At 34.1% G+C, this 27137-nt stretch overlaps 1 protein-coding gene across 1 annotated transcript in view; it reads left to right on the forward strand.

Annotated features, from left to right (window-relative positions):
* RUNDC3B (RUN domain containing 3B) overlaps nucleotides 1–27137 on the forward strand; it is a 143011-nt gene that overhangs the window by 53279 nt on the left and 62595 nt on the right. The window contains exons 3-7 of the mRNA XM_064289949.1: nucleotides 3224–3357; nucleotides 13168–13253; nucleotides 18718–18807; nucleotides 20870–20950; nucleotides 26085–26253. Of these exons, the coding sequence (XP_064146019.1) occupies nucleotides 3224–3357; nucleotides 13168–13253; nucleotides 18718–18807; nucleotides 20870–20950; nucleotides 26085–26253 (560 nt within the window). The remainder of the gene's footprint in view (nucleotides 1–3223; nucleotides 3358–13167; nucleotides 13254–18717; nucleotides 18808–20869; nucleotides 20951–26084; nucleotides 26254–27137) is intronic.

Consider the following 27137-nt stretch of genomic DNA (forward strand, 5'->3'; position numbering starts at 1 on the left):
CCATCCTATAGGGTCACTATGAGTCGGAATTGACTCCATGGCAGTGGGTTTGGTTTTTGGTTTTGGTACTCCCTCTTTAGAGAAATTTAAAGTCACTGGAGAAGCCTTGTTATGCTCTTTTCCTTTAAGATCCCATGCCAGTGTTTAGTACTTCTAAACTCAAGTGCTGCTTATTGAGGAAAATCTTGCAGTTATATGTATTCCAAATAGTAGAAAGCAATGAAAATTAATTGATATTAAAAATACTTTGGGAAAGTGAGTTTAGAATGGTTGATATGGGCTAAGGCTGGATTTGGGAGTTAATTTCAAGTCCCTAGAATTTTTAAGTAAGTACTGAGAAAAACTTAAATTTGTGTCCCATTCATACTTTGGCATGTGGTGCAAGGGGAGCTTGGGTTCCTTACCTATTTGTATGAAAAGAGTAATAACAGTAGTAATAGTAAAAATTGTTAATATTTACTGAGTACTTAACATGTGCTAGACTCTGTGATAATTGCTGCACGTGCATTATTTCATCTAATCCTTGTAACAGTGTGTGTTATCGGGTAGGTACATTATTATTCCCAACTTATAGAAGAAGAAACTCTGTCTTATAGAGTGAAGTTGAGTCATTTGCCCAAGATAGCTATAAAGTGATCTATCTAGGATTCCAATTCAGGTCCACCTTCTCAAAAGCCCATACTCTTAACCACTAGACATCCTGTTTCCTCTCCAAATGGCTATCAAATTGATGACATAAAAAATGACCTAAAGACAAACTATGTTGAGGTACTGTGCCAGAACTTTTGACTCCAGGAAGAGAGAGAAGCAAAGGAAAGTGATGGGAAGAGATTGAGAGGAAAAAGAGATTATTAATATTCCTGTAAATTTCTATTCATAAGTTACTAGGTTTGATTTTTTTAAGGGACATTGAATGATATAGATATTTAAATAAGGGTTTATAGATGCCTTTGGGTTTTTGTTTACATATGTTGTTGTGTGCTCTCAAGTCAATTCCAACTCATAGTGATCTTATAGGACAGAGTAGAACTGCTCCATAGGGTTTCCGAGGCTATAATCTTTATGGAAGCAGACTGCCACATCTTTTTCCCATGGAGCTGCTGGTGGGTTTAAACCACCAGTGTTTAACCACTGGGCAACCAGGGCTCCTTTCATTTACATACAAAGGTAAATATATTTGTTTAGAATATTTTATAATTCTAACCTAGAATGTAGACATCTTAATACCGAATTGTCATTGCAGCTGTTACTATAAAGTGGTACTAATTGGATTTACAGGAAAAAAATCAAGTTTTTATGTGAATTGCAATTAAGAGAGTCTGCTTTGTGTTAATTTACAAATTCATTTGTTCAGCAAATATTTATGGAATGCCTACTATGAATCAGGCACTGTGTCAAGTGCTGGGGATTGATTTAAAAACAAGTAAGATACAATTTGGGCCTCACGGATCTTACTACCTAGTATGTGGGACAGTCAAGTAAACAGATAATTATAATAAAGGTGGTGAGTGCCTTCTAAGGGATAAATAAACACAGAATGCTATGGCAGCCCATGTTGTTGTTGTTGTTAGATGTCATCAAGTCAGTTCCAACTCATAGCGACCCTCTGTTCAACAGAATGAAAACATTGCCCGGTCCTGTACTATCCTCACTATTGTTGCAGCCACTGTGTCAATCCTTCTCGTTGAGGGTCTTCTTTTTCACTGACCTTCTACTTTGCCAAGCATGATGTCCTTCTCCAGGGATTGATCCCTCCCGATAACATGTCCAAAGTATGTGAGACATAGTTTTGCCATCCTTGCTTCTAAGAGCATTCTGGCTATACTTCTTCCAAAACATATTTGTTCATTCTGTTGATAGCCCGTAGTATATTCAGTATTCTTCACCAACACCACAACTCACGGCAGCCCATAGAAAGGGACTAAATCCACTGTAGAGTTCAGGGATAGCTTACTAGAAGAGACGACCTTTAAACTATCCTGAATGATGAATAGGAGTTGCTCACCATGATCTGTAGAGCTTCTACTGGTTGATTAACCATAAATAAATCATAGAAACACCAGGGGAGCCTTTTTAAAAAATACCAATGCCTGGGCCCTTGTATAGAGATTCTGATTTATTTAGTCTGTGCTGGAACCTAGGCATGAGTATTTTTTAAAATGCAGCTCTGTTATTCTAATGGAATGCCATGGTTGAGAACCAAGACATTGTTTCTCAAATGGTGATTACTGAAAAGAATACTTTTTGATGTTGCTGGAGAAAAGTTATTTCTGGGGAAGATTTGAGGTAAGTAAATAATTCAAAATTTAAAAGTTCAGATTCACAAATATAAAATGTCAACCTTTCTACATTAAGATTAAACAACTTCTCCAGGTAAGACTAATCAATCCAGAAAATTTAAGAAAGTATTAAGGTGGTTCCTCATATACCATTAAAAAATATTAAGAGTACCAAAAGGCTCTCATGTACCTAGTACTCAGAGTCCTGCCTAGAAATATTAATACTAAAAAAGATACAAACAATAGAATATTTGGTCATGAACAGACACAATAGTTACCAAATCTGAAAGATTAGAATGGTAAATGCCTGAAGAATTTTTCATGGGTTGGTGACTAGAAGAGTACAGATGAATGACAGCTAGAAGAGAGCTTTATGTCTGATAGATGTGACTGGTTGGACAGAAGATTATGAATGATGAGTAAATGTGGAATGCTAATTGCTTGTATTTACTTATAGGCTAGACCATGCAGTGCTTCCTTTCTTTAAAGTGTCTCTGTGAAGAGGAAGACTAGGGTTTTGTTATTATTTTTTCTCTTTTGCTAAATGGAGAAACAGATTTCGAGTGTAACCAGTAATATTTAAATTAATGTTAACTAGAACCAGAAGGAAGGTTTTAATGTGCTATCTAAAAAACTATATTAGAATAATAGGATATTAAAGTGCAAGATATCTTTTAGAGTCTAGCCCCTTTTTATTTCATTTAGTTTGATTTTATTGTTGAGAAAAATGTGATAAGCTCTGTTAAGTAAATTGCTTAAAGTAAGACAACTAAAGTCAGAACAGGACTAAATTTAAGGTCTTTTGACACTTAAATCATTGTCCTTTCTACTAGAACACACTTTGTTGCCTTTTATTTTTCAGAATTTTATTGTTCTTGAATTTTGAATTTTCTAGTCTTGTTTTTCTTTTACTTTTATTTTGTATTACAATTTGTCTCCTGAAGGTCAAGTAACCTGGTTTGGTTACGAAAGTCCTCGTAGTTTCTGGGACTATATCAGAGTGGCTTGCCGGAAAGTCTCACAGAATTGTATCTGCAGCATTGAAAATATGGAAAATGTCAATTCCTCTAGAGCCAAGGTAAGAAATTGGTAATAATATGCAATGTGTACAATCTAATCCTAAGCAGTTTTGACACAGAAAATATTTGAACTCTTTGCAATATAAAGTATTTCTGTTTTATTTTTATTGTTGGGCTTAAGCACCTGACCAACTTTAACAACTTTTAAAGGCTTTTGTCAGGGTTCCATTTTTTACCCTCATTGTGTGTAGTTACTTAAGAATGCTCATGAATTTTTATGTTGCCTTATGGATACCAGGAAGGTATGAAGCTAGTCACTATGAATTTCATTTTTAAGAGGTGCAATGAAACATTCCAGTTCTCTGAAGAGTCTACATTTCTTGAATTATGTAAGCCAGCGGTTCTCAGACAATATTCTGTAGAACTTTGGGATCTCCATTATATAGGTGGTTCATGATGCAGAACTGTTTTCATGATAATACCAAGACATCATTTGCTTTTCACTGTGTTGACATTTGCAGTGCTAATGCAGAAGCAGTGATGGGTAAAACTGCTGGCATCTTGGCATGAATGAAGGCAGTGGCATCAAACTGTACTTGTAGTCATTGAGTTCTTTCCCACCACACACACTATTTAAGAAAAAGCTATTTTCACTTAACAATGTCTGTGACAGTGAAGTAAACATTATTAATTTTATTAAACCTCAACCCTTGATTACCTGTCTTCTTAATATTCTGGGTGGCAAAATGGCAAGTATATATGTGTGTATATATATATATAAAACACTTTTTCTATGTACTGAAGTATGATGGTTGCCTGGAGGAAAAGTACTCATGCAGTTTGAGTTGTGAGCTGAACTAACCATTCCTTTCATGTAGCACCATTTTTGCTTGAAAGAACAACTTGCAAACTATTAGTTTTTTTGACTTAGGCATTTGGCAGACATTGTATCAAAAAAAAAAAAAACTGAACCAAGTGAGGCTGTTATTTCATGGAAAACAACTGATAGTATTTGTTGCAAATGGTAAAATTAAAGCTTTCAAGTGAAAAGTAGAATTTTAGAAAACTTGGATCCATCACTATAAGTTTGCTAAGCTTCCCAATAACTAACGCTTTTTCTGATAACCATGACATTGATATTAACAAATGTATTTTTGGATTGTTTTTTAATAAAATGTGTCAACATTTGGTAGACCTGCATAATTGAATGGAAATTTTTTTTCCAATGACCGATGTATAAAATTACAAAATCATGCACAGGTGAAAAATCCATTCACAGTTCAAGGGAGACCAATGGGTTTACTATAATAGGGTAGGAAAGGCCCATTGATATGGCTACAGATCCAACCAACCTTCAAGAAATTACTACTTGGTGAATTTTTTTCAATTTTTAAATTTTTGTTGAAAATATACACAGCAAAACATACAATTCAATAGTTTTTACATGTAAAATTCAGTGATATTGATTATATTCTTCAAGGTATGTAACCATTCTTAGCTTCCTTTTCTGAATTGTGCCTCCTCCGTTAACATAAACTCACTGCCCCTTAAGTTTCCTATCAAATCTTTTGAGTTGCTGTTGTCAGTTTGATCCCATATACCCATTGCTGTTGAGTTTACTCTGACACATGGCAACCTGTTAGGACAGAATAGTAATGCCCCATAAGGTTTCCAAGGCTGCAGTCTTTATGTAAGCAGACTACCAAATCTTTCACCCTTGGATCCACTGATGAATTTGAATTGCCGATCTTCCAGTTAGCAGCTGAGCTTTTAACTACTATGCCACCAGGGCTCCTATGATCCCATATAGATAGTTCTTCAAAGGAGCACAGTGCACAAGGTAGGCATTCATTACTAATTAATGTAAACTATCGTTGGTTTGGAGAAAACTTAAGGGGAAAGAAACTTTTTTTTTTGGTTAAGATTGAAAGTTTGAATGAATCAAGTCTATAAAAATAGAAAGTACCCCCTTTTAACTCAGTACTGAATTCACTCCTGAAGTTCACCCTTCAGCCAAAGATTAGACAGGCCTATAAAACAAACAGCAACACACGTAGTTCAACCACGTATACGAGACTAAATGGGCACACCAGCTCAAAAGCAGAGAAGAGAAGGTAAGAAGGGACAGGAAAATTGGACAAACGGAAATGGAGTCAAGAAGGGGAGAATATTGGCACATCATGGGATTGGCAACCAATGTCACAGAACAATTTGTATGTTAATTGTTTAATGAGAAACCAATTTGCTCTGTAAACTTTGACATAAAGCACAATAAAAAATATATATAACATTAAAAAATAAAAAACACCCTAAGTAGTACATAAATTTAATTTTTTATTTTCAAATTAAAAGCAGGAGAGATTAATATGACAAGCAGTATTATAAACCACGTCAACAGAGAATATATTTATAGAACTAGCGTATCCCCAAATAGAAAAGGTAATTGAGAAGAAACATTAGGAATGTAGCATTTGGACCTGGGTGGACTCAAGAAACCTAAACCTTAGCTGACCAGCCCTCTTAATGAGCCTCCTGAGACCAGTCCCTACACAGCAAGACGCTGCCCAGCAGAGAGAGTTAATGTTTATTCTGTAACGAACCAGGGTTGAATATCAAAACACCAGAACAATCATGTTCCAAGTCTTGTATTTATATCTCTGTTTTGTTCAGGCCTCAAACAAATTCCATCTCGTGGGGAAAGAGATTTCCCTGGTTATGCTCAGAAATGTCTTCAGGAAAAGATTAAGTCTTTATTTATTGCAGTCAGAAGAGGAAGGCACTTAATCTACTTGATAACCACACGTGCCAAGTGTCAGGATTGAAGGATTAAACACAAATAACTCAGATGACAAGTTTATTGAGTAATAGAGCTGAGTCTTGAGTGACTGTTAGCACTTTCTTCTATTAGCACTTTCATCTGGCCCTTACATGTATTATGTATCAGAACAGAAGCACCAAACCAAACCCACTGCCGTCAAGTCAATTTCGACCTACAGCGACTTTATGGGACAGAGTAGAACTGCCCCATAGAATTTCCAAGGAGTGCCTGTTGGATTCGAACTGCTGACTTTTGGGTTAGAAGCCATAGCACTTAACCCCCACGCCACGAGGGTTTCTGAAGCACCAGACATACCTGGTAAATAATGTATAATTCAGTTCACTTGGGGTTGAAACACCTTCCTTTTTGAAATCTATGTAAGAGGCCAGATTCTCTGATTATACTTTAAGGGCCGTGCAAATGACATTTTAAGCAATGGAAGACATGTAGCAATGATTAATTCAGTATAGAAGCATTTGTTAAATTGAGTTGAGTTGATTTAATCAGGATTGTCAGTGTCCTAATACCACTAAAAAATACTAAACCCCTTAAATTTGTTTTTTAGGAACTTGCCACTATGGGAGATCTGGCACTTAGTCTTTCTAGGCTAAGACCAAGAACCACAGATCATTCCTTTCTTTGCTTAGTTTATGACTAGTTGAGCCTATTTTGCAAACCCTAAACATAGCTTAACAATGAAAAATAATATTAGAAATGAAGGTCATGTCTATAATTTTCCCATCTCAGGTATATTTGCAGCTATTCTTTCTATAATATGGAGGGCTCTGGGGCACCCAGATTTCTGCACATCAACTTCCTTAGGTTTTAAACTAGAATCAGTACTCTTAGAAAAACGGCTTCATCTCAGCAGGTACCAACTTATTTCACTGTCCTCTGAATTTACCCATTTCCCTGTCTGCTCCTAGGCTAGTTCCTTATTAGCTTATGATCTCTGACGGAAATTACCCCAATTGGATCCTTAGTTACTACTGTTACTGACCTTGCAGGTATTTCCATTGAGTTTTTTAGTATTCTAACTGGCTTTGAGCTCAGGAAATTCTTTTTAATGTTTATTTTTCCCTTTTTTATTTTCTTGACTCCAAAGTATAAATAAGCCCTGCACCGTTCTGTAGTTCTTCCTACCTTCTCGCATCTCTCTCTCTCTTCCTCTTTGTCTCTCTGTGTGTATTCCGTTTTTTTTTTTTTTTTTTAAAGCAGTTCTTTTGGGTAGTTTTTGGCTAGTTCAGGCTTTCTAGTTTGTGATTGCTTACCAAGAAAAAGATACTCTTTCTATTATTGTATTTAACATTATAGACCAATTTCTAAATGTATTAGTCATATCAACCATCCATGTATGCATTCATCTTTCTGTCCAGTATATTTTTATTGAGTTACTATGACAGTCAGTGTAGTCCTTAATACCTTCTTATATGTGCCCTATCTGTTCTAGAGACAATCTTTCTTGGTCTCCATCTTCTTGCTTACTTTTTCCCTCGTTCAGAAGTTGGCCTTGTGACTGCTCTGCCCCAGAAGCAGGCTAACCTAATTTCCTTCCAGAAGAAGCAGAGGAAGAGGGTGGTTTTAGTCACTGATATACCAGAATTATCTACAAAATAGAATTGAGAAGGGATTATGATCATTTTCTGTTATTGACTCACAAGTCATTATCTCCTCTCTTAACCTCCCACTTGAAATTTCCTATCCTCAGTTCTCTTTTACGATGGTCCAAAACTTGAAAGAATCTCAGAAATACTTGGGGTACTTTAAAAATAAACATACAGTTTCCCAGGGAGAAACCTAAGTGATGCTCATTCTGCTCATTTGTCTTTTTGTCTTACACATTATCCATTTTAAATACTAGCTTCATATGAATATTCCTAAAATACTGTTTTTATCTTATTATTCCTTTTCTCCATTTTTCACTGGCAGCTCCAACATTTAGTAGATGTATGACCTCAAACAAATTATCTGCTTTAATTTCATCCATTTATTCAACAAATATATATTGAGTGCCTACTATGTGCCAGAAATCATAAATACTGGGAATACAGTGGTGAAAATGGTGGCAAAGAGTAAATATTATGAATTTCATATTTTGTAATACAAGAAGAAAATAACTAAATACATAGTGTAATCTCAGGGGTCATGGAAAAAATGCAACAGATTAAGGGACTAGAATATGATAGTAATGGTAGTGGAGGGCAACTTTTTAGGTAGGGCGTTTAGCAAATCTTAGAGAGGTGTCTGTGAGGAAATGACATTCTAATGGGGACTTGAACTAAGAGAAGATAGTGTACATATATTGAGAAGAGTAAACAAGGTGTAGGGTCAAAAGAAATGAGGTCATGATAAAGAGTTTGGATTTATTCTTAGTGCAGTGGAGAACTACTTGAGGATTTCTTTTTTTCTCCCTTCTTTCTCCTTTTTTTTTTTAAGGTAGCAGAGTACTTATAATCTGATTTGCATTTTAAGAAAAACAGCTGGGTGAATTCATTGATGGGAATAGTGGAAATGGAGAGTCAAGTTAGGAGGGTATAATTGGAGTCTAAAAAAGAGATGATCTTGGAGGTGAGAAATGAATCAGTTTCTGCTTCCAAGGATAAATAGAATAGCTTGTATCAGAATAACCCTTCTGCCATGGACAAGTATAAAATTTGGATAAAATACACAAAGCAATAATTTTAATGCATAAGAGAACAACCAAAGCATGAGAGTTTGGGCGGGTAAAATCCTGGCAAGAACAATGGTACATGAGGTGAACCCTGCATTTACCTTTGCTTTTAACCTGAGAGCATTTCCCAGTTCCCATCATAAGTATAGAGGCAAGCAGGAAGTGGTGGGGGTAGGGGATGTTTGTTTTAGTTTCTCTGGGCTGCAGAAACAAAGGTGGAACTTCGAACTGCCAGTGTAACCGGTACTTGATTGAGAGAAGTGCAGACAAATGAGCCTGAAGTTGTGCATATAATTTTCCTGTGAGGTGTTTGCCAACTCTTAGGCAGCTTAAGCATAGAGCAAAATTCCAATAAACCAAGTAGAAAACGTCTGGTAGGAGGCTAAAATACCTAATTAAAGATTTCCCACTCTTGTTTTGGAAAGACAGAAGTTAGAGTTCAGGGCCCAACAAGTTGGAGAGGTCCTGTAAACACTGTCCTTTCATTTGAAATGCCAGAAAGGCTACACCATGGGAATAAGGGCAAGTCAGAAAAAAACCAGCCTAAAAGTGTTACCATTAAATATGATTCTCTAATACTTTATCTGCCTGCCAGAAGAAAAATAAATCCACGCTGGAGGAAGGTACCATCAGCCAAGGTACTACAAATTTTCATACACAGTGTCCAACATTCAGTAAAAAATCGCCAGCCCATGCCAATAAACAAGATCAAATGACAGAAATCGAGAGGAATAAAAAGATAATTGAAACAAATTTATAGGTGATGGAGATAATGGACTTTTAAATAATTATGATAGGTTCAAAAGAACAGAAATAAAGATAGATATTACCAGAGAACTGGAATATATATATAAAAAAAAGAAATCAAAAGAGAAAACTGAAGAATGTATACTTATAAAACACATGGAGAACTTTTACAGAAATTGACCATTTGCTGAGCCATAATTCATTTCAATGAATTTCAGAGGATTAAAGTCACATAAAATATATTCTCTAACCACAGTGGAATTAAGCTAAAATAGTAACTGAAAGGTAACTAGCAAATACTTACATGAGTCAGAATTGAGAAGTATACTTCTAAACAACTCATGGATGAAAGGAGAAATCACAGTGAAAATTGAAAAATATTTGAAATGAATGATAATGAAAATAACATGTAAAAACTTGTACTTAGAGGAAAATTGATAGGCTTAAATAAACTTTGTATATTAAAAAAAAAAAAAGGCTGAAGTCAGCAATCAAAGCTTTCATCTCAAGAAGCTACAAAGAAAATAATAAATTAAACCCAAAGTGTACTTCTCAATTTTAACTCATATAATGAGGAACAAAGGAAGTAATGAAAATGAGAGCAAAAATTCAATAAAAATTGAAAACAAATGTACACTAGAAAAATAAAAAAAAACAAAAGTTGGTATTTTTTTTTAAATTAATAAAATTGATTAAGATTATTCAAGAGGAAAAAAAAAAAAGTGAGGTTATAAATTACCAATATCAGGAATGAACCCCATAGAACCTAAGGACATGAGACACACTTAAAGGATATGATGAATAATTTTATACCCATAAACTTGAACATTTAGATGAAATGGACAAATTATTTGAAAAACATCACTTACCAAAGCTAATACAAAAAAGAAACCACACCCTAATGGTCTAATAGGTACTAAAGAAAATGAATCTATAATTTAAAACCTTCCCACTACAGGCCCATTTTTTAACTGGAGTTTTTTTTTCCCCCCTTATTGATTTATAAGAATTCTTTATATTTTATAGATTAAAGTCTTTTGTCAGATATATATAATTCCAATATCTTTGCCATTTTCACACTCTTAAATGATGACGGTTTATCACCTGAAACCGGAGAGAAGGCAGAGTATATGGATATTAACTAAGTTGGTCAATTTGGTGGTGAGAAAATGAGTTTTTTCTCTTCTAATTTTTTTTTTGTTTAATTGCATTTAGTTTTTGTTTTCTCCTAAAGTGGGGATAGTACTGTAACCTAACTCACACAGTTTTTAAGACGATTAAATGTCTTAATGTAGGTAAAGCTCTTAAAAACAGGGCCTGTTGTTGTGTGCCACCAAGTCAATTCTGACCCTGTAGGACAGAGTAGAACTGCCCCATAGGGTTTCCTAGGCAATGATCTTTACGGGAGCAGATATCAGGTCTTTTCTCCCCTGGAGTCACTGGTGAGTTCGTTCAAACCCCTGACCTTTCAGTTAGCAGCTGAGCACTTAACTGTTGTATCACCAGGACTGCTAAACAGGGCCTAACACATATTAATTACATTCTTAAGAAATGTTGACTGCCGTTTCCTTTTTTTTTTTTCCTGAAGCCCTCAAGTGGTTGTCATTATCCATGGATAAAAATCTAAATTCCTCAGCATAAGTTTCAGCTTTCCTACATCTTGGCGCAGTAGCCTTTATAAATTTGTTTTCGTAAATGTTATTGGTTGAAAGAAAAGAAACGTGTAAAATTAGCACAGTTTATTATTACAATTTAACAGAGAATTCTACAAACATCAAGGACAGGAAACTAAGTGCAGGTCAGTTCTGCATAGATTTAAACTAATAAATCAGGAAGCAGGACTTTCCCCACAGTTCTTATCTAGCAACAGCACAGTCTCCTGTGTATAATTGTTTCTACAGAACAACTTTCTGTTTCTGTGACAGTGGACGTGTGGCCTTTTGGATTCAGGCAGTAACTGTCAGCTGATTGGTCTCTGTCTTTTAGATGAAATTTCAAGAAAGAATCTTGGGATGTTGCTGGCCAGTCTGTTCTAATCAGCCACAGCTAATGTAGGTTCTCCTAAGTTTACCGCTTTAGTAGCAACAGTGGGCTGAGTACAGGGCAATCTGAAAAGGAAAGTTATGGTTGGTAGGCACATTGATGTGCTGACTACACTCATATAATTCTTTTGCTTCCCAAGGAGGACTTCTGCTTCTAAGGCTGACAGGTTTTACCATTGCATAGATTGACCCCCTCCTATTCAGGAGTTTGGTGAATTAAGTATAGTTGTAAAATTCTAAAGGATGCTTTATTTCTTTTACTTGTAGCTGACAATCATATATATATATATATAAGCAACACCTTTATTCTCAAATACCATTACACTGTTTCCATTTATCTATATTCAATATTCATGGATTTTCTAGAGATCTGTGAAAGTATTGCATGAAAATAAAAGTACAGCCCCCAGATTAGGAACATCCAATTATTACGGACAACTCGTACTTGCCCTGTGATGTTATGTAAATTTGACCTCAGTTTGAAATGATTGAACAAACCACTACTTGCAACAAAGTCTTCATCAAAATCAAGCTTTTGGAGTCATTTCTTGCACTAAAAACCAAAAACCAAACCCATTGCCATCAAGTCAATTCCGACTCATAGTGACCCTATAGGAAAGAGTAGAACTGCCCCATAGAGTTTCCAGGGAGCGCCTGGTGGATTTGAACTGTCAGTCTTTTGGTTAGCAGCCGTACTACTTATCCACTACCACTAGGGTTTCCTTCTTGCATTAAAAAACTTTAAGTAAGGCTAAATAAGAACCGTATGCACCTGTTCCAACTGACCTACAAATTCTCAAAGACACAATTAGGAACAGAGCTTGTTTGTAACCCGGGGGCTGCTTGTAATTGAGTTAGAGTTCTTACTAGAAGTATGATCTCTTATATTCTTTCATTCTAAATAAAAAGAACAGAGGAAATGTTTTGAATTATAAAAGATTGACTGATTAACCCTCATTAATGATGTTACCCCATTTCAGTAAAATTATTCACATTTAATCAGTATTGTCTGTTTCTGTGATTTTGTGCAAGAATATGCTGACTTGCTTTGTATTTCTGCCTTAAATATTTGATAATAATTTTTAGAATTGCCTTTGGGTACCAAATACAGTAACTCATGATTTGGATATATGATAAATCATGAAATTTGGAATTCGTTGTTATATAAAACCTCGTTTGGGAAGACTACTATGGGAAATTCTCTTACGTGGTATTAGAGTGATTATTTTTATTTAACTAGAATGGGCTCTGTTCTCATGTTTTGTTAGAGGACTCATTTTAATTATCATTTGATTTTGGTCTCACATAGTATGATTCAAAAGTGGTCTCCAGCTCAAAATAACTCAGTATTAATGGTTCTTCTCCTTCAGAGGACAGAAACTTTATCTGACATACTATACCCTACACCTTCAGAGAAACAAAACATATACTCTATGTAATTGAAATTTACTTATTTTTATCCTAAGTATTTATTAAATGCCTGTTTTGAATGAGTTGTCCTTTATGTGTTAAAATTGTTTAGTTTTTTGATGGCAACAGTGGGCACAATTTTTTAACTTTTTTTTCATATTGGATTCTTTCTTCTTTTTAGGGTAGAGCCTGGATCAGAGTAGCACTCATGGAAAAACATTTGTCTGAATATATCTCTACAGCTCTGAGAGACTTCAAAACAACCAGGTTTAAAAGTCCTTTTGATTTTCTAATATATATTTGAAAGAGTCATATAAAGACCTAGAAATAAGAATAGAATGAAGAGGTTAATTAGTTTCTAAAGTCTTCAGCTGTTTTATTTTCTCCTTAACTGCTCAAATAAATCCACTAATTAAACATATTTCTACCTTATATTATCTTCTCAAATTTCATATTATTCCTGGCATTTCCTTTTTCTGGATCATCTCTAATGCTCACTTTTCGACACTTGAAGTTTCTTTCTCACCATAGATTTTTTCCTGACCAATTTGAAGAAAGATTTAACTATCAAATTCCTATAGCATCCCTATTACACCACAATGTTTACTTTTTTGCTTGTAAAGAATATAAATGAATCATTCACTTCTTTAATTCATGCATATATATATATATATAAAACCAAACTCATTGCCTTCGAGTTGATTCCCACTCATAGCAACCCTATAGGACAGAGTAAAACTGCCCCCTAGGGTTTCCAAGGAGTGGCTTGTGGATTCAGATTTCCCACCTTTTGATTATATATAAAATATGTAGAATGAATGAATGCTTAATTGACTTTTTAGGACTGTTTGTATCGATGTTGTTTTACTGGGATTGTGTAGATTAAGGAATGACCTATTGTTCCATATATAAAACAGGACTTAATTTTTTTATGATGGTGGAGGTAAGGTTTATATTAGGTCAGCAGTCATTCCTACTAATCTCTGTTCCGCTGATCTATGCTTGTTGCTATGGTTGAAGAAACCACTTCTTTCCATATCAAAAGTATTTGTAACTTAAAAAATTTAGTATCAATGCCTTAGACATGTACTGACCAATACAGTAGCCACTAGCTACATGCTACTATATAAATCAACATTGATTAAGGTTAAATAATCTTGAACATTCAGTTGCCTGATCAGTGTAGCCACATTTCAGGTGCTCAGTAGTCAAGTGTGACTAACGATTACCAAATTGGATAGTGCAGATACGAGCATTATTTTCAATGCAGAAAGTTCTACTGGACAGTGCTATCTTAGACACTTCTAAATTAGAATACTTATTTCTATGTAATTAGTTCTGTTTTTAAAATATAAGTAAAGAATGACAAAACCAGTTTTGATAGAGAAAATTAGATACAAAGAAATAATATCCTTGCAATCTTAACTTTGATATACTGATGCAGTGTTTGACATTATGGATTGTTAAAAAATCTAGGCATTTGCCATGATACATTCTTCTCTTAGCTAAGTAGCTAGTACAAACTATGGTGTCTTTACTTAGATGCCTCTATTCTTTTTAAGGTAATATAGTGATAACCTTTTAATTTGGAAGATGCAAAGAAAAAAAAATGATTTACCATCATAAATTTGACAGGGATAGAAAAACTTTTAGCTAAAAGAAGTATTTGCATACAGTAAACCTGATACATACTTACCGAAGTCTTTGAAAGCAGCATAGTAATTTTGGTATATTTCTAAAGATGAACTCTGAAATGATGACGAGGTCTTACACATTTGAAATGAACCTTATTAATATGGGACATTTATTTCTCATATTTATCATTAGTAGTAAATAACTTTATAAATGATACTAAGTATTGAGGATACTAAGGCTTTGAAAACTTAAAAAATAGAGCATAATATAAGAATCTAATAAATACAACCTAAAAATTCTAAATTAATGAAATCAAAACCAAGTTTACACAATAATTCTCTCCTATGTAATAACAGTATTGCATCAAAGTTATGATAATCTCTAAAAAGAAATGAAAGTGTTAATAATCTGTTTGTTAGACTCGTTTCTTAGTTTAAAGGATTGGGTGGGGTGGAATCATTCTTGAGTAGATTATTTTAGAATGAGCAGTTTAATTAAAAGGAAATTCTTTTTACCTTGTTCTTAGGTGTTAGCTGTCCTTTTTCATAAAAAGGAAGTGATTCAGCTCTAAAACAATACATGAAGTAAAAATATTTTTGTAACAATACATGAAGTTGCACTATTCAAAGAGAAACATGGCTTGGTATATAATGTTTAAACGTGAATATAATGGCTCTGATATTCCCAAGAAAGGAAATAAGTTAATTCAGAATAAGTAAGTTATTTCAGAAGTTATCTTAACTAAAAAATATAGTTGTGAAAAAGCAAGAAGGTAATTTTTTTTTTTCTGAAATCAAACTGAATTATAAATAAATTTGATTGAACACCTCTAGACAAAATAAATACATTTGGAAGATTAGGTTGGTAAAATACAAGCAAGTTATTGGAAGTATAGTTGTGCCTTACCTTTTGTCTGGATTCCCCTGGAGCTAAATGCTTATAGAAAGATGAGAAATGAAATCTGGTCGTTTAGGAATCTTGGGAGTATCTGAATCAAGTGGATGTCTTCTTGTTCTGCTCTTCACAGAAGAAGAGTTATGATATTCTTTAAAATGGTGACACAAGTTTTTACCCAGTATAGCAGGAGGAGCTACATGAGTCAAGGCAGACGGCACTGGTCAGTGAAACTCGAAGGATAAGATTGAGTGTAGGAGGCGTGTGGTGGGGAGAGGGAGGGAGAGGAAGCATTTATAAATCTTGTTCTTGGAGTACATGATTCCAAAGTGTAAGACAAATTTATGTGATCCTTCGCTAAGTGGAGGATGTCATGGTAAGCTATTATGGAAGAGGAAAAAAAAAGTTTACTGGGTGTTACTGGAAAATAGAGTTGAAAAGTTGGCAGAATGAATAGAATCTAAGCTTTAAAAATTAGGGAATTGTTTTGGTACATTACTGAGAAGACCTGTGAATAGAGAAGTAAGGTAGAAGCTGCAGTAATTTGCACTAAGCTGTCATTTCTCCCTGCCTATAGACTGAAAAACAATTAGAAAGGTTAAGCTAAAAAATAAAAATGTGATATTTGAAACAAGATTGAAAGTATTCTGTTAAGAATTTGAAGTAACAAATATGGAAAAATAAGTATAGATAAAATTAACTGGTTTGTGGAAAGCAGTTTATTACTTTGCAATTACACTGCATATGCTTAATTTATAATAACAAAATTTGTGTTCAGATGAAATGTTAATTTTCTGGATCCTATTTTTTTTATAGTAGGCCTTAAAATAGTCTTTGTAGAATGAACACTACAGATAGCATTATAGGGACATATTTCAGTTAGGGTTAACGGTATGAGATAAGAGAAATGGTAGAATAATTATTCCTATACCAAAACCAAAAAACCCATTGCCATTGTGTCGATTCTGACTCATAATTTTCTAGTTACGTGAATAACGTAAATAATTAGAAGGAGTAGTCCTAATAAATAATGGAGGCTTTTCTTTGAAAATGGAGCCCTGGAGGCACAGAGGTTAAGTGCTTGACTCCTTAACCACTAGCCATTCCTTGGGAGAAAGTTAAACAGTCTGCTCCCGTAAGGATTGCAGCCTTGGAAACCCTATGGGGCAGTTCTGCTCTGTCCTGTAGGGTCTCTATGAATAGGAATTAACTATGGCAGTGAGTTTGGTTTTTGGTTTGGTTTCTTCCAAATCACAGTAATATTAAAGAGCTTCTCAAAATTTCTGTTTGCTTCTAAAATACAAAGCTGTATTTAAAGATATTATAAGTCTAATATATAAATCTTTAGATGGAAGTTCTATGTATTTTTTTTTACCTTGGTACTTTCAATATTTATTAACGCATTGTTACAGTTCATTATACTGTTTTGGTTTGATTCTTTTCTTAAAAATATTTTTTTAGCACAACACATACTTTTTTTAAAAATGAAAGATGTTATTCTTTAATGTATACCTTACTATTATCGGAATAGTAGATATCTTTTGTTGCCAAAAGATAACCTTGGCTATGTAAGCAAACATTAATGCTTCAATTTTACTATGAGGTAAAATTAAGTTTGAAAGTTTATAATATTTTGAAATCTTTGAAAGTGTTCATAACAGAAACCAGTAAAAATTATTGATATGGTAGTTAAGAGAATGAAAAATTAATTTTTTCAAACGTCTACGTCTTTTAAACACATGAATAGCTTTAGTCTTTGATACCAAATGATTAAAATATGGTCTTTTTCAGATATCTTCAATTCATCATTCTCCTTAGTACTAAATTAGGTTATTTTGCAATATATGATCTGAAACCTAGGTGTGCATTTTCTGAAAAAATGCTTTTTTCTTAACCAGAATAATGAAAAAATTCAGCATATAATGGGTGATTCTCTTAACTAGCTTTTTTTTTTTAGCTCTTTCTTTTCCCTTTATCTTTCCTTCTGCTCTGTTGCAATGTCAATTGTAATATTAAATTAGACCTATGCAGTATTATACTTGAGATACAGTATTCCTTTGAGTGATATTATTGATTTCACATATAAAGCGAGCATTTTATTTATCTTGTATTGATTAGCTTAAAAAAATCATTAGTTGAACTAAAGCAAAAAAAAAATTAAAAGAGTATAATATACACACACACACATAAAAGACTTTTTAGACTTTTAAAATATCTCTAAAATCAGTTTTTTTGTTTGTTTTTATTATTTTTCACCAGCCCCTATAACAATGTTGATGTTAGGAGACAAGCAAGAATAGTTTTGGTCTGACTTATGTAATGTACTTTTAAACCATGGTGGGCTTAAAATGGGCAATAAAAAGACTTTTTTTTTTTTCCCTTAAATGCAGGGAAGTACTAGGAATATTGAGTGGTTCCCAGAATCCTTTTTTAAAGCATAGGGCCCAAAGAATTTGGTGATCTAGAATCATTGGAAACATAGTTCTTCTGGGAGTAAATAAAATACTCTGTCAACAGCTAATTTAGATTTTAGGGCAGGGACAAAATCTCAGATACAAGGATTTGTTGAAGATCTTTGCCTTTTTATGGAACACCTCAATAGAGGTGTAGAAGATCTTTCAATTTATTTTACTAATTCTTTTTGAGGGTGAAAGTTTTAGTTCTCTTTTTATGTAAATCAATAAAAATAATTCCTACTGCCCCTAGTTTTGAAAATAGACCAGTGTAAATGATTATGAATTTATCATTCTTGAGAGTACATTGATATTACATCACTATTAGGGAAAAGGAAACCCTGGTGGCTTAGTGGTTAAGAGCTATGGCTGCTAACCGAAAGGTCAGCAGTTTGAATCCACCAGGACCTCCTTGGAAACCCTATGGGGCAATTCTGCTGTGTCGTGTAGGGTTGATATGAGTCAGAATGGACTGGACGGTAATGGTTTTTTTATTAGGGAAAAATGGTAGGCACATTGGGCCTATTAAGAGTCACTTTGGGGATTCTTTTTAAGAGAGGTAGAAACATTTGGAGAGAGAGTGAGGTTTGTTATTGCGGCGGTGGTTTTTCCTAAATATCTGTAAGATTTGGGTGATCCAAGTATGTTTTTAAGAAATTAAATAAAATTTAGCTCTTCCTACACTAGATTGGGCTCTAAGTAATTACTGTAGCTCAAATTTTAGTCTGTTTTGGATATTTATTTTTTAGGAGATTTTATGAAGATGGAGCAATTGTCTTGGGTGAGGAAGCAAATATGCTTGCTGGCATGCTGCTTGGACTCAATGCTATTGATTTCAGGTACTTAAATCTATTCACATGCACTCAGTTTTTAAATAATTCTATCTTACAATAGTTTCTACTTATGCTTTTTCTTTCAATTTCTTGTCTTAAGTAAAGCACACAATTGGATATTGATATTCAATTCATGTTGTTCCCTTTCAAGTGACACCAGTTAGATTTCCAAATGGTTTGCTGTCTCAGAAGAGACTATCTCAAACTTCAGGAATTAACTGATAGGCTTGCTTTCTAGCTAAGTGAAATGAAAGCTCATACCATATCTGCCCAAGCAGAAATATTTTGTACCCTGATAGCACTGAAAAAGGTTCTGGATCTTATCTTTTGGTATTCTTCAGCTACTGCTTTAAAACAAAAAGAAATAAAGTAGATTCAGAGCTTGAAAGATTCTCATTATCTCAGGTGTTGATACTGACAGGGTATCTTAGGTATTTTATGACTCTTATGTTATTTATAATAATATTATTCACATTTGCTTTGATTTTATACAAGTAGAATTGATTCTAGACAAAGATTACACATTCTAAAAAAGGATAATGTAAGTTTTTTTTAAGGAGTTATGGAAGCACCTTTTTCCATTTCTTTAATTGACCTCAGACTTTACATTATACTAAAGTAAAAGATCTGTCTATAAAAAGAACTCAAACACAGGAATGATGGAAATACTAGATTTACATTGGAATAATATCATTTGAAAATTCAAGGACATTAACGAAATAGAAGGCTTACATGAATATTTATTTGTAGGACTTGAATTTAAAAATAATGCCCATTTTCACTGAGATTACCTTCTTGTTTTTAGTAAATAGCTTTCTTTTCAAAATAGTTCTCCATCCATGAGGTAACTTTTCTGTATTTAAGATTTAATAAACTGCTATTAGGCTAATTAGCTTATTTTTTTTAGGATGAATATGATAAATGTTGTAGGAAGGGTATCTTTCTGATCCCTGTAAGGATGTTACGTTTTTACGTGGTATGCTCTGACTCTGTCTAAATTCTTTACAGGTTTTTTTCTTTTCTTTTTTATAATAAATATATGATCTTGGTCACCAAAATAAACAAAAAAAAACCCATCTGGATGAGTAGTAACTGTTGGCTTAGTGTAACTCGTTGAAACTGTATAAACACTTGAAAGCATATGTCTTAAAGATACAACAGTAACATTTCTATAAATGAAGGAAAGCCCATAGAAAGTGTTGCCACTTTGATCTTCTCATTATTTGTGTCTGGAAAAGTGCATCCATATCTTCAATATTGATATATTAGAACAAGTATTTCGGCAGACCAACTGCTCAAAGAAACTAGAAGCTGAAAGTTCATAGGTGATTTTTTTCCTTCGAAATATATCGTATGAATATTCCTATGTTTATATTCCTAGAAGATTACTTTAAAAAAAAATTTAACCATAAAACTAAAAACCTTTTCTTTTATTGTCCTATTGGCTATATCATCGTACAGAACAAAGATTACCGATTAGGGGACCGGGAGATTTAGAGTTCCTTTATTAGCTTTCCAGACTCACCATATGAATTTGGGAAAATCACCTAACATTTGACCTGTTGCTATGGCCTCAAAAAGGACTGACTATAGATAGATTAGAGGATTTTAAACATCCTTTCTAGGTATAAGACCCAAGGCATTTCAGCTGTTCAGATTTTAAGTCTGTCCAGGTTTTCTCATCAGTAAAATTTTAGGGGATATTCTTTGTCACCTGAGAATTTGTCTAAATGTGAAGAACATATCTTCATTTGAAAATTCTCTAGCCAATAAAGACTAGAAAAAAAACTAAGTATTAAATAAAGAGGCAGTGTTTGAACATATTTAGCAGTAAATTTTATTTTTGCTTGATATATTTATATAATAGTGTATTAACTTGTAAAATGCTTTGTCATTGGTATTGAAGGTAGACTATCTTTATTGAGGTGTTTATTTGTACAATTTAATAATTAAATTCAAAACAGAAAATTAACCTGCAATTTGATAAATGCCTCTAACAAGAGTTTATAACAGCTACCTTTTATTTTAAAGTCTTACGTATTAATATGGAATATTTATTGTCTATTAGCTTCTGCCTAAAAGGAGAGGGATTGGATGGCAACTTTCCTGCTGTAATAGACTATACACCATATTTGAAGTTTACTCAAAGGTACCTGACATTTTAAAATATGTTATTGAAATCTTAATTTATAATTAAATGGCTTGTTTTTGTGCAGTTTATACATCTGATTGAAATTACTTTTTACAAAACATGTATTTCAACAAGTTATTGTTGGACTTTTAGGGTACATTTAGTTATTCACTCATTTATAGTGCTTTATTTAATATCCTTGTAACTACATCTTTGGATATGGAACCATGATTATTTACTTGAGTTAAAAGTCCCGCAATGGAATTTTTGGGATAAAGAGCATACATATTATTAAAGTTTTGCCAAATACTGTCAGATTGCCTTCCAGAGAATTCATACCAAATTTAGTTTCTATCACCAATACATGGGAGTGCCTATTTCTCACCTATGCTAGCAGAGAATTTAAAATGTGGCTAATTGTATAAGTGAAAAATGAGATCCTATTGTTGTTTTAATTTGCATTTTTTGATTGCTGGTAAAGTTAATGAACTTTTTTATGTTTATTGACCATCAGCCTTCTTCTTTTTAAATGGGGGTTTATCTTTGTGAAACTAAAATATGAAATATATAAATAGAAAAAAACCTGGTGGCCTGGGCCAACGGTTGAGCATTTAGCTGCTAACTGAAAGGTTGGTAGTTCGAACTCATCCAGCAGTTCTGCAAGAGGAAGACCTGGCAATCTGCTTCCGTAAACATTACAGCCAAGAAAATCCTGTGGGGCAGTTCTACTCTGTCACATAGGGTCACTATGAGTTAAAATTCAACTCAAATTTACCTAACAACTGAGCTGAAATAAACAATTTATCAAGGAGATTTCTTTAACAGAGATATTTAGAAATATAATTTTTAATTTTCAAATATTTTCATGACTCTTTGTTATTGTGGTAGTTAGAGATGTGGTATACATAAAAACAGTTCATTAGGCAGGGCCAAGATGGCAGAGTAGTCAGATGCTTCCTGTGGTCCCTCTTATAACAAAGACCTGAAAAACAAGTCAATCAATTACATATGGCAATCTGGGACCCCTCAATGTCAAAGACAAAGTTAAGGAGTAGTACTGAGCAGCAGGGAGAGGGAGAGATAGTTCAGAAGCAGCAAGGATTTGCCAGACCTGACCTTGCTAGCACCCTGCAGGCTGGATTGGCCAGCGTGCCCAGGTTGAGGCAAGCAGTAGCACTCAGGATGCGTTTTCCACAGTGAGAGAAACCGAGCGGTAGAAAGTCTGCTCAAGCCTCCAGAACCAGGGAGAAGCAATGCTGAATCTGTGAAAGCTAAGTGCAAGTGTCTAACCTACCATGCGGGATCAAAAAAACTCATTCCCCGCTCTTGGATGTACCTCTCTCCCATTTACCCACTCCTTCCCCGCCCTGCTCTTATTCAACATTGTGCAAGAGGTCCTAGTGAGAGCAATAAGGTATGAAAAAGAAAGGGCATCCAAATTGTTAAGGAAGAAGTAAAAGTATCCCTGTTGGCAGATGATATGATCTTACACACAGAAAATCCCAAAGAAAACTACAGGAACTAATAGAAGATTTCAGCTAGGAGCCCTAATACATGGCATAAGCAGAATACGCAACATAACCAACAATGCGCAAACACCAGAAGAGAAACTAGATAACTGGGAGCTCTTAAAAATCAAACACTTAGGCTCATCCAAAGACTTCACCAAAAGAGTAAAAAGACAACCTACACACTGTGAAAAAAATTTTGAGTACGACATATCTGATCAGGGTCTAATCTCTAAAATCTATAAGGTACTGCAAAACTTCAACAGAAAGACAAATAACCGAAGTAAAAAATGGGCAGAAGATACAAACAGACACTTCACTGAAGAAGACACTCAGGCGGCCAACAGATATATGAGGAAATACCCATGATCATTCGCCATTAGAGAAATGCAAATCAAAACTACAGTAAGATACCATCTTATCCCAACAAAAAAAAGGCTAGCATTAATCCAAAAAACACAAAATAATAAATGTTAGAGAGGTTGTGGAGAGACTGGAACGCTTATACACCGCTGGTGGGAATGTAAAATGGTACAACCACTTTGGAAATCGATTTGGCGCTTCCTTAAAAAGTTAGAAATAGAAGTACTATATGATCCAGCAATCCCACTCCTTGGAATATATCCTAGGGAAATAAGAGCCCTCACAAAACAGATAAATGCACACCCATGTTCATTGCAGTGCTGTTCACAGTAGCAAAAAGATGGAAACAACTTAGGTGCCCATCAGCAGATGAATAGATAAACAAATTATGGTATTGGACCCTGGTTTTGGGGAACATCTAGGTCAATTGGCATAACAAAGTTATTAAGAAAATGTTCTGCATCCCACTTTGGTGAGTGGCGTCTGGGGTCTTAAAAGCTTATGAGAGGCCATATAAGATGCATCAATTGGTGGCGACCCATCTGGAGCGAAGGAGAATGAAGAACACCAAAGGCACAAGAAAAATACTAGCCCCAGAGACAAAAGGGCCACATAAACCTGAGACTACATCAGACTGAGACCAGAAAAACTAGATCGTGCCTGGCTGTCACCAATGACCTCCCTGACAGGGAACACAACAGAGAGTCCCTGAGGGAGCAGAAGAAAAGTGTGGTGCAGAACTCAAATTCACGTAAACAGACCAGACTTAATGGTCTGACTGAGACCAGTGGAAGCCCAGAAGACATGACCCCCAGACTCTGTTAACCCAGAATTAAAACCATTCCTGAAGCCAACTCTTCAGACAAAGATTAGACTGAACTATAAAACATAAAATAATATTTGTGAAGAGTATGCTTTTTAGTTCAAGTAGATGCTCGAGACTAAACGAGCAGTTCCTGTCTGGAAGCAGAATGCGAAGGCAGAAAGGGATAGGAGCTGGATGAATGGGCGTGGGAAACCCAGGGTGGAAACGGGGACTGTGCTGTCACATTATAGGGATAAGAATTGCAACCGGGGTCACAAAACAATATATGTATAAATTTTTGTATGAGTTTTTGTATGAGAAATTAACTTGAACTTTAAACTTTTATCTAAAGCACAATTTAAAAAAAAAAACCATTTCCTCGAAGTTTGTTGAGAAATGCCCTAAGATAGGACGACTTTTCCGATAATTAGGTTTTTTGTTCAAAGATTATGCTTGTTAATGGTATTGTTTTAATATTCTGTATCCTTTTTAATTTTTATCTGCTTGATCTTTTTTAAGTTACTGAGATAATATATTAAATTCTTTGATTTGTCAGTTTTCCCTTGTGTTTTTTTCATTTTTGCTTTACATATTTTGAAGTTACATCATTAGATACATATAAGTTTGGTATTCTTAAAAGTTTCCAGAAGTACTGAATTTTTTTTTATTGATCTGTAGTAACCATCAGTATGCTTTTTTTTAAGTCTGTTTTGTTTGGTATTACTAGACTACTACCGGGTTTTTTTTTTTTTTGTTAGTATTTTTCTAGTATATTTTTATCTTTTTTTCCATGATTCATCTACTGTAACATGCCTTCCATTGTAAATGCATTTCAATTAAGAAACATTAAAATGTGAAAAAAATTGGTGACAGAAATAGTAAGATGTCATCAATTGTAAGCTATACCCTGATTTAAGAAATGCTTTTTTTTTTTTAGTATGTGAAAAAATGTACACCAGGAATTTCTGAAACACAGTGCATTTAACGTTTCATTGTCCTTATGTTTTTAAGTATGTTTTAAAATAGTACATAGTCTGGATTTCTAAAACTGTATTTTAATTGGCTTTGTCTTTTAAATAAGGAGCCCTGGTGGTGCAGTGGTTAAGCTCCTGGCTACTAACCAAAAGGTCCCCAGTTTGAACCCACTAGCCACATTCCACAGAAGAAAGATTTGGCTGTCTGCTTCTATAAAGATTACAGCCTTGGAAACCCTATGGGGTGGTTCTACTCTGTCCTGAAGGGTCACTATGAGTTGGATTCGACTTGATGGCAGTGAGTTTGTCTTTTAAATGAAGTGCTTAGTCAGTTTATTGGTATATTTGGATTGATATCTGCTATGGGACCCTGGGGGTGCAGTGGCTAAGTGTTTGGCTGCTGACCAAAAGGTTGGCAGTTCGAATCCATCAACCACTCCTTGGAAACCCTGTGGGGCAGTTCTACTCTCTCCTATAGGGTTTCTGTGAGTTGAAAGTAATTCAACAGCAATGGGTTTTTTTTTTTTTTTTTTTTGGTATTGCATTTTTTGCTTTCTAATTGTCCTGTTTTTTTTTTTTTTTTTGCATTTTTGTTTTTTGCACCTTTTCTGTCTTCTTTCTTCCCTTCCTCTGGATTTATTTCCTTTTCTTCCATTTTATTCCCCTACTAGTTTAGAAGTTACACACTATACTTCTCTTCTTTTACTGGTACCCCATTAATTTTAATATGCGTATTTAAAATTTAACAATATGTAAAGTTAATATCTTTACCATCCACTTAAACCAATGAGAGCTAACATAGCATTAACTCTAATCATTTTCTCCCTGACTTATATGCTCTTGCTATCCAAAATTTTAGGTCTGTCTTTAATTTATTTAAAATTCTAGAAAGTAGGCACCATTGTTACTATTTCAACTTTCAATATTTGTTTAAGGTTTACCCATAAGTTTGCCATTTTATGTGCTTACTTTTCCCTCTTACAAAACAGGCCTTCCTTCTTTGGTCATTTTCTTTCTTCCTAAAGTATAATTGTTGGAAGTTCTTTTAGTGAGAATTCTTTAGTACATCTCCCAGTTTTTATGGAAATGTGTTTATATCACCCTCTTTCTGGGAAGATAGTTTTTCTTGGCTGTATTATCCTAGTGTGGCAGTTATTTTGTCTTACCATTTTGAAAATACTTTAGTAAATATTATAATAAATACATATAATCGTAATTTCTTCATATCTTACAGTTTACAAATTCTCTCTTCAGTTGTATCTAATCTGTGTTTTAGCTCATGCATTTAGTTTTTAATTTCACTTATCTTTTTTTTAAGTTCTGTTGGGTATTTTTCAATGTTGGAAATTTATCATCAACCACTGCTTTCTTCAGTTCATTCAAGTCCACAGCTGTGACAGGCAAATATCCTTTGGTGTTTGTTGGTTGGTTTGTTTCCTAGATGACCAACTGAGAATATATAATTGATTTTATTTATTTAAAAAAATTTTTTATCTTCCCAGCTCTGATAGTATCAGCAGTGATGAGGAAGAGCTAAGGACTTTGGGAAGCAGTGGTAGTGAAAGCAGCACTCCAGAGACTGTCGGACCTCCTTTCATCATGGATGAGAACAGTTGGTTTAACAAGTGTAAGAGAGTTAAACAAAAGTATCAACTTACCCTGGAACAGAAGGTATTTATCAATTTTCAGAAATCTTTATTTTGATTCTAATTAATGCCACTAGGCTATTAACTTCCAAAAGATTTTTTAACCAAATAGTTATTTACCCATTCCTACTTATTTTCTGTTCTTGAACTGTCCTCCTTTTAATTAAAAATCAGGTACCATTCCAGGAGAGGCTTTTGTTTGTTAGGGAAACCCTGGTGGCATAGTGGTTAAGAGCTACAGCTGCTAACTACAATGTCCGCAGTTCGAATCCACCAGGTGGTTTAGTGGAAACTGCATGGAGCAGTTCTACGCTGTCCTATAGGGTCGCTATGAATTGGAATTGACTCGACAGAAATTGGGTTTTTTTTTTTGTTTTGTTTTTGTTAAGTTTTTTCTAATTTCATGTTTTAATATAAAAATAAGCCATTTATTCTCTAAGCAGGTCTAATTTATGTATTTGTGATTTTCATTCCTATGATTAGTTGTATAAAACATGATTGGTTTGTGAAAATGCAGATACTGAGCACATTTCATATATGTCTGATTTTTGTCAATGAGGTACTTAAGCAATTCTTGTGTGTTAAGCACTCTGCTAGGCAGAGTGGAACATATAAAAGCAAAACTCCAGTCCCTTGCAGAGTTTGTAGTCTCTTCTTTTTTTACTGTATTATCTCATTTTCCTTTCTGCCCTTCCTTCAAATTATCATTATCCATAGATGATACACATAGGGAATACTAAGTGGATTAGCTATAGAAATATTTGAGCAATAAAAAATGCACTGAGGAAAAATGGTTACAAAATTAAATTTACGAATGTAAATAGTTTTCCTAAAATGAAAAACCATTGGTTTGAAAACATAAAGGAAAATTATCCCATTTATAACAGCAATGCAAATGTGCATAATCTA

This window comes from Loxodonta africana, chromosome 8, assembly GCF_030014295.1.
Source record: "Loxodonta africana isolate mLoxAfr1 chromosome 8, mLoxAfr1.hap2, whole genome shotgun sequence".
Taxonomy (NCBI): domain Eukaryota; kingdom Metazoa; phylum Chordata; class Mammalia; order Proboscidea; family Elephantidae; genus Loxodonta; species Loxodonta africana.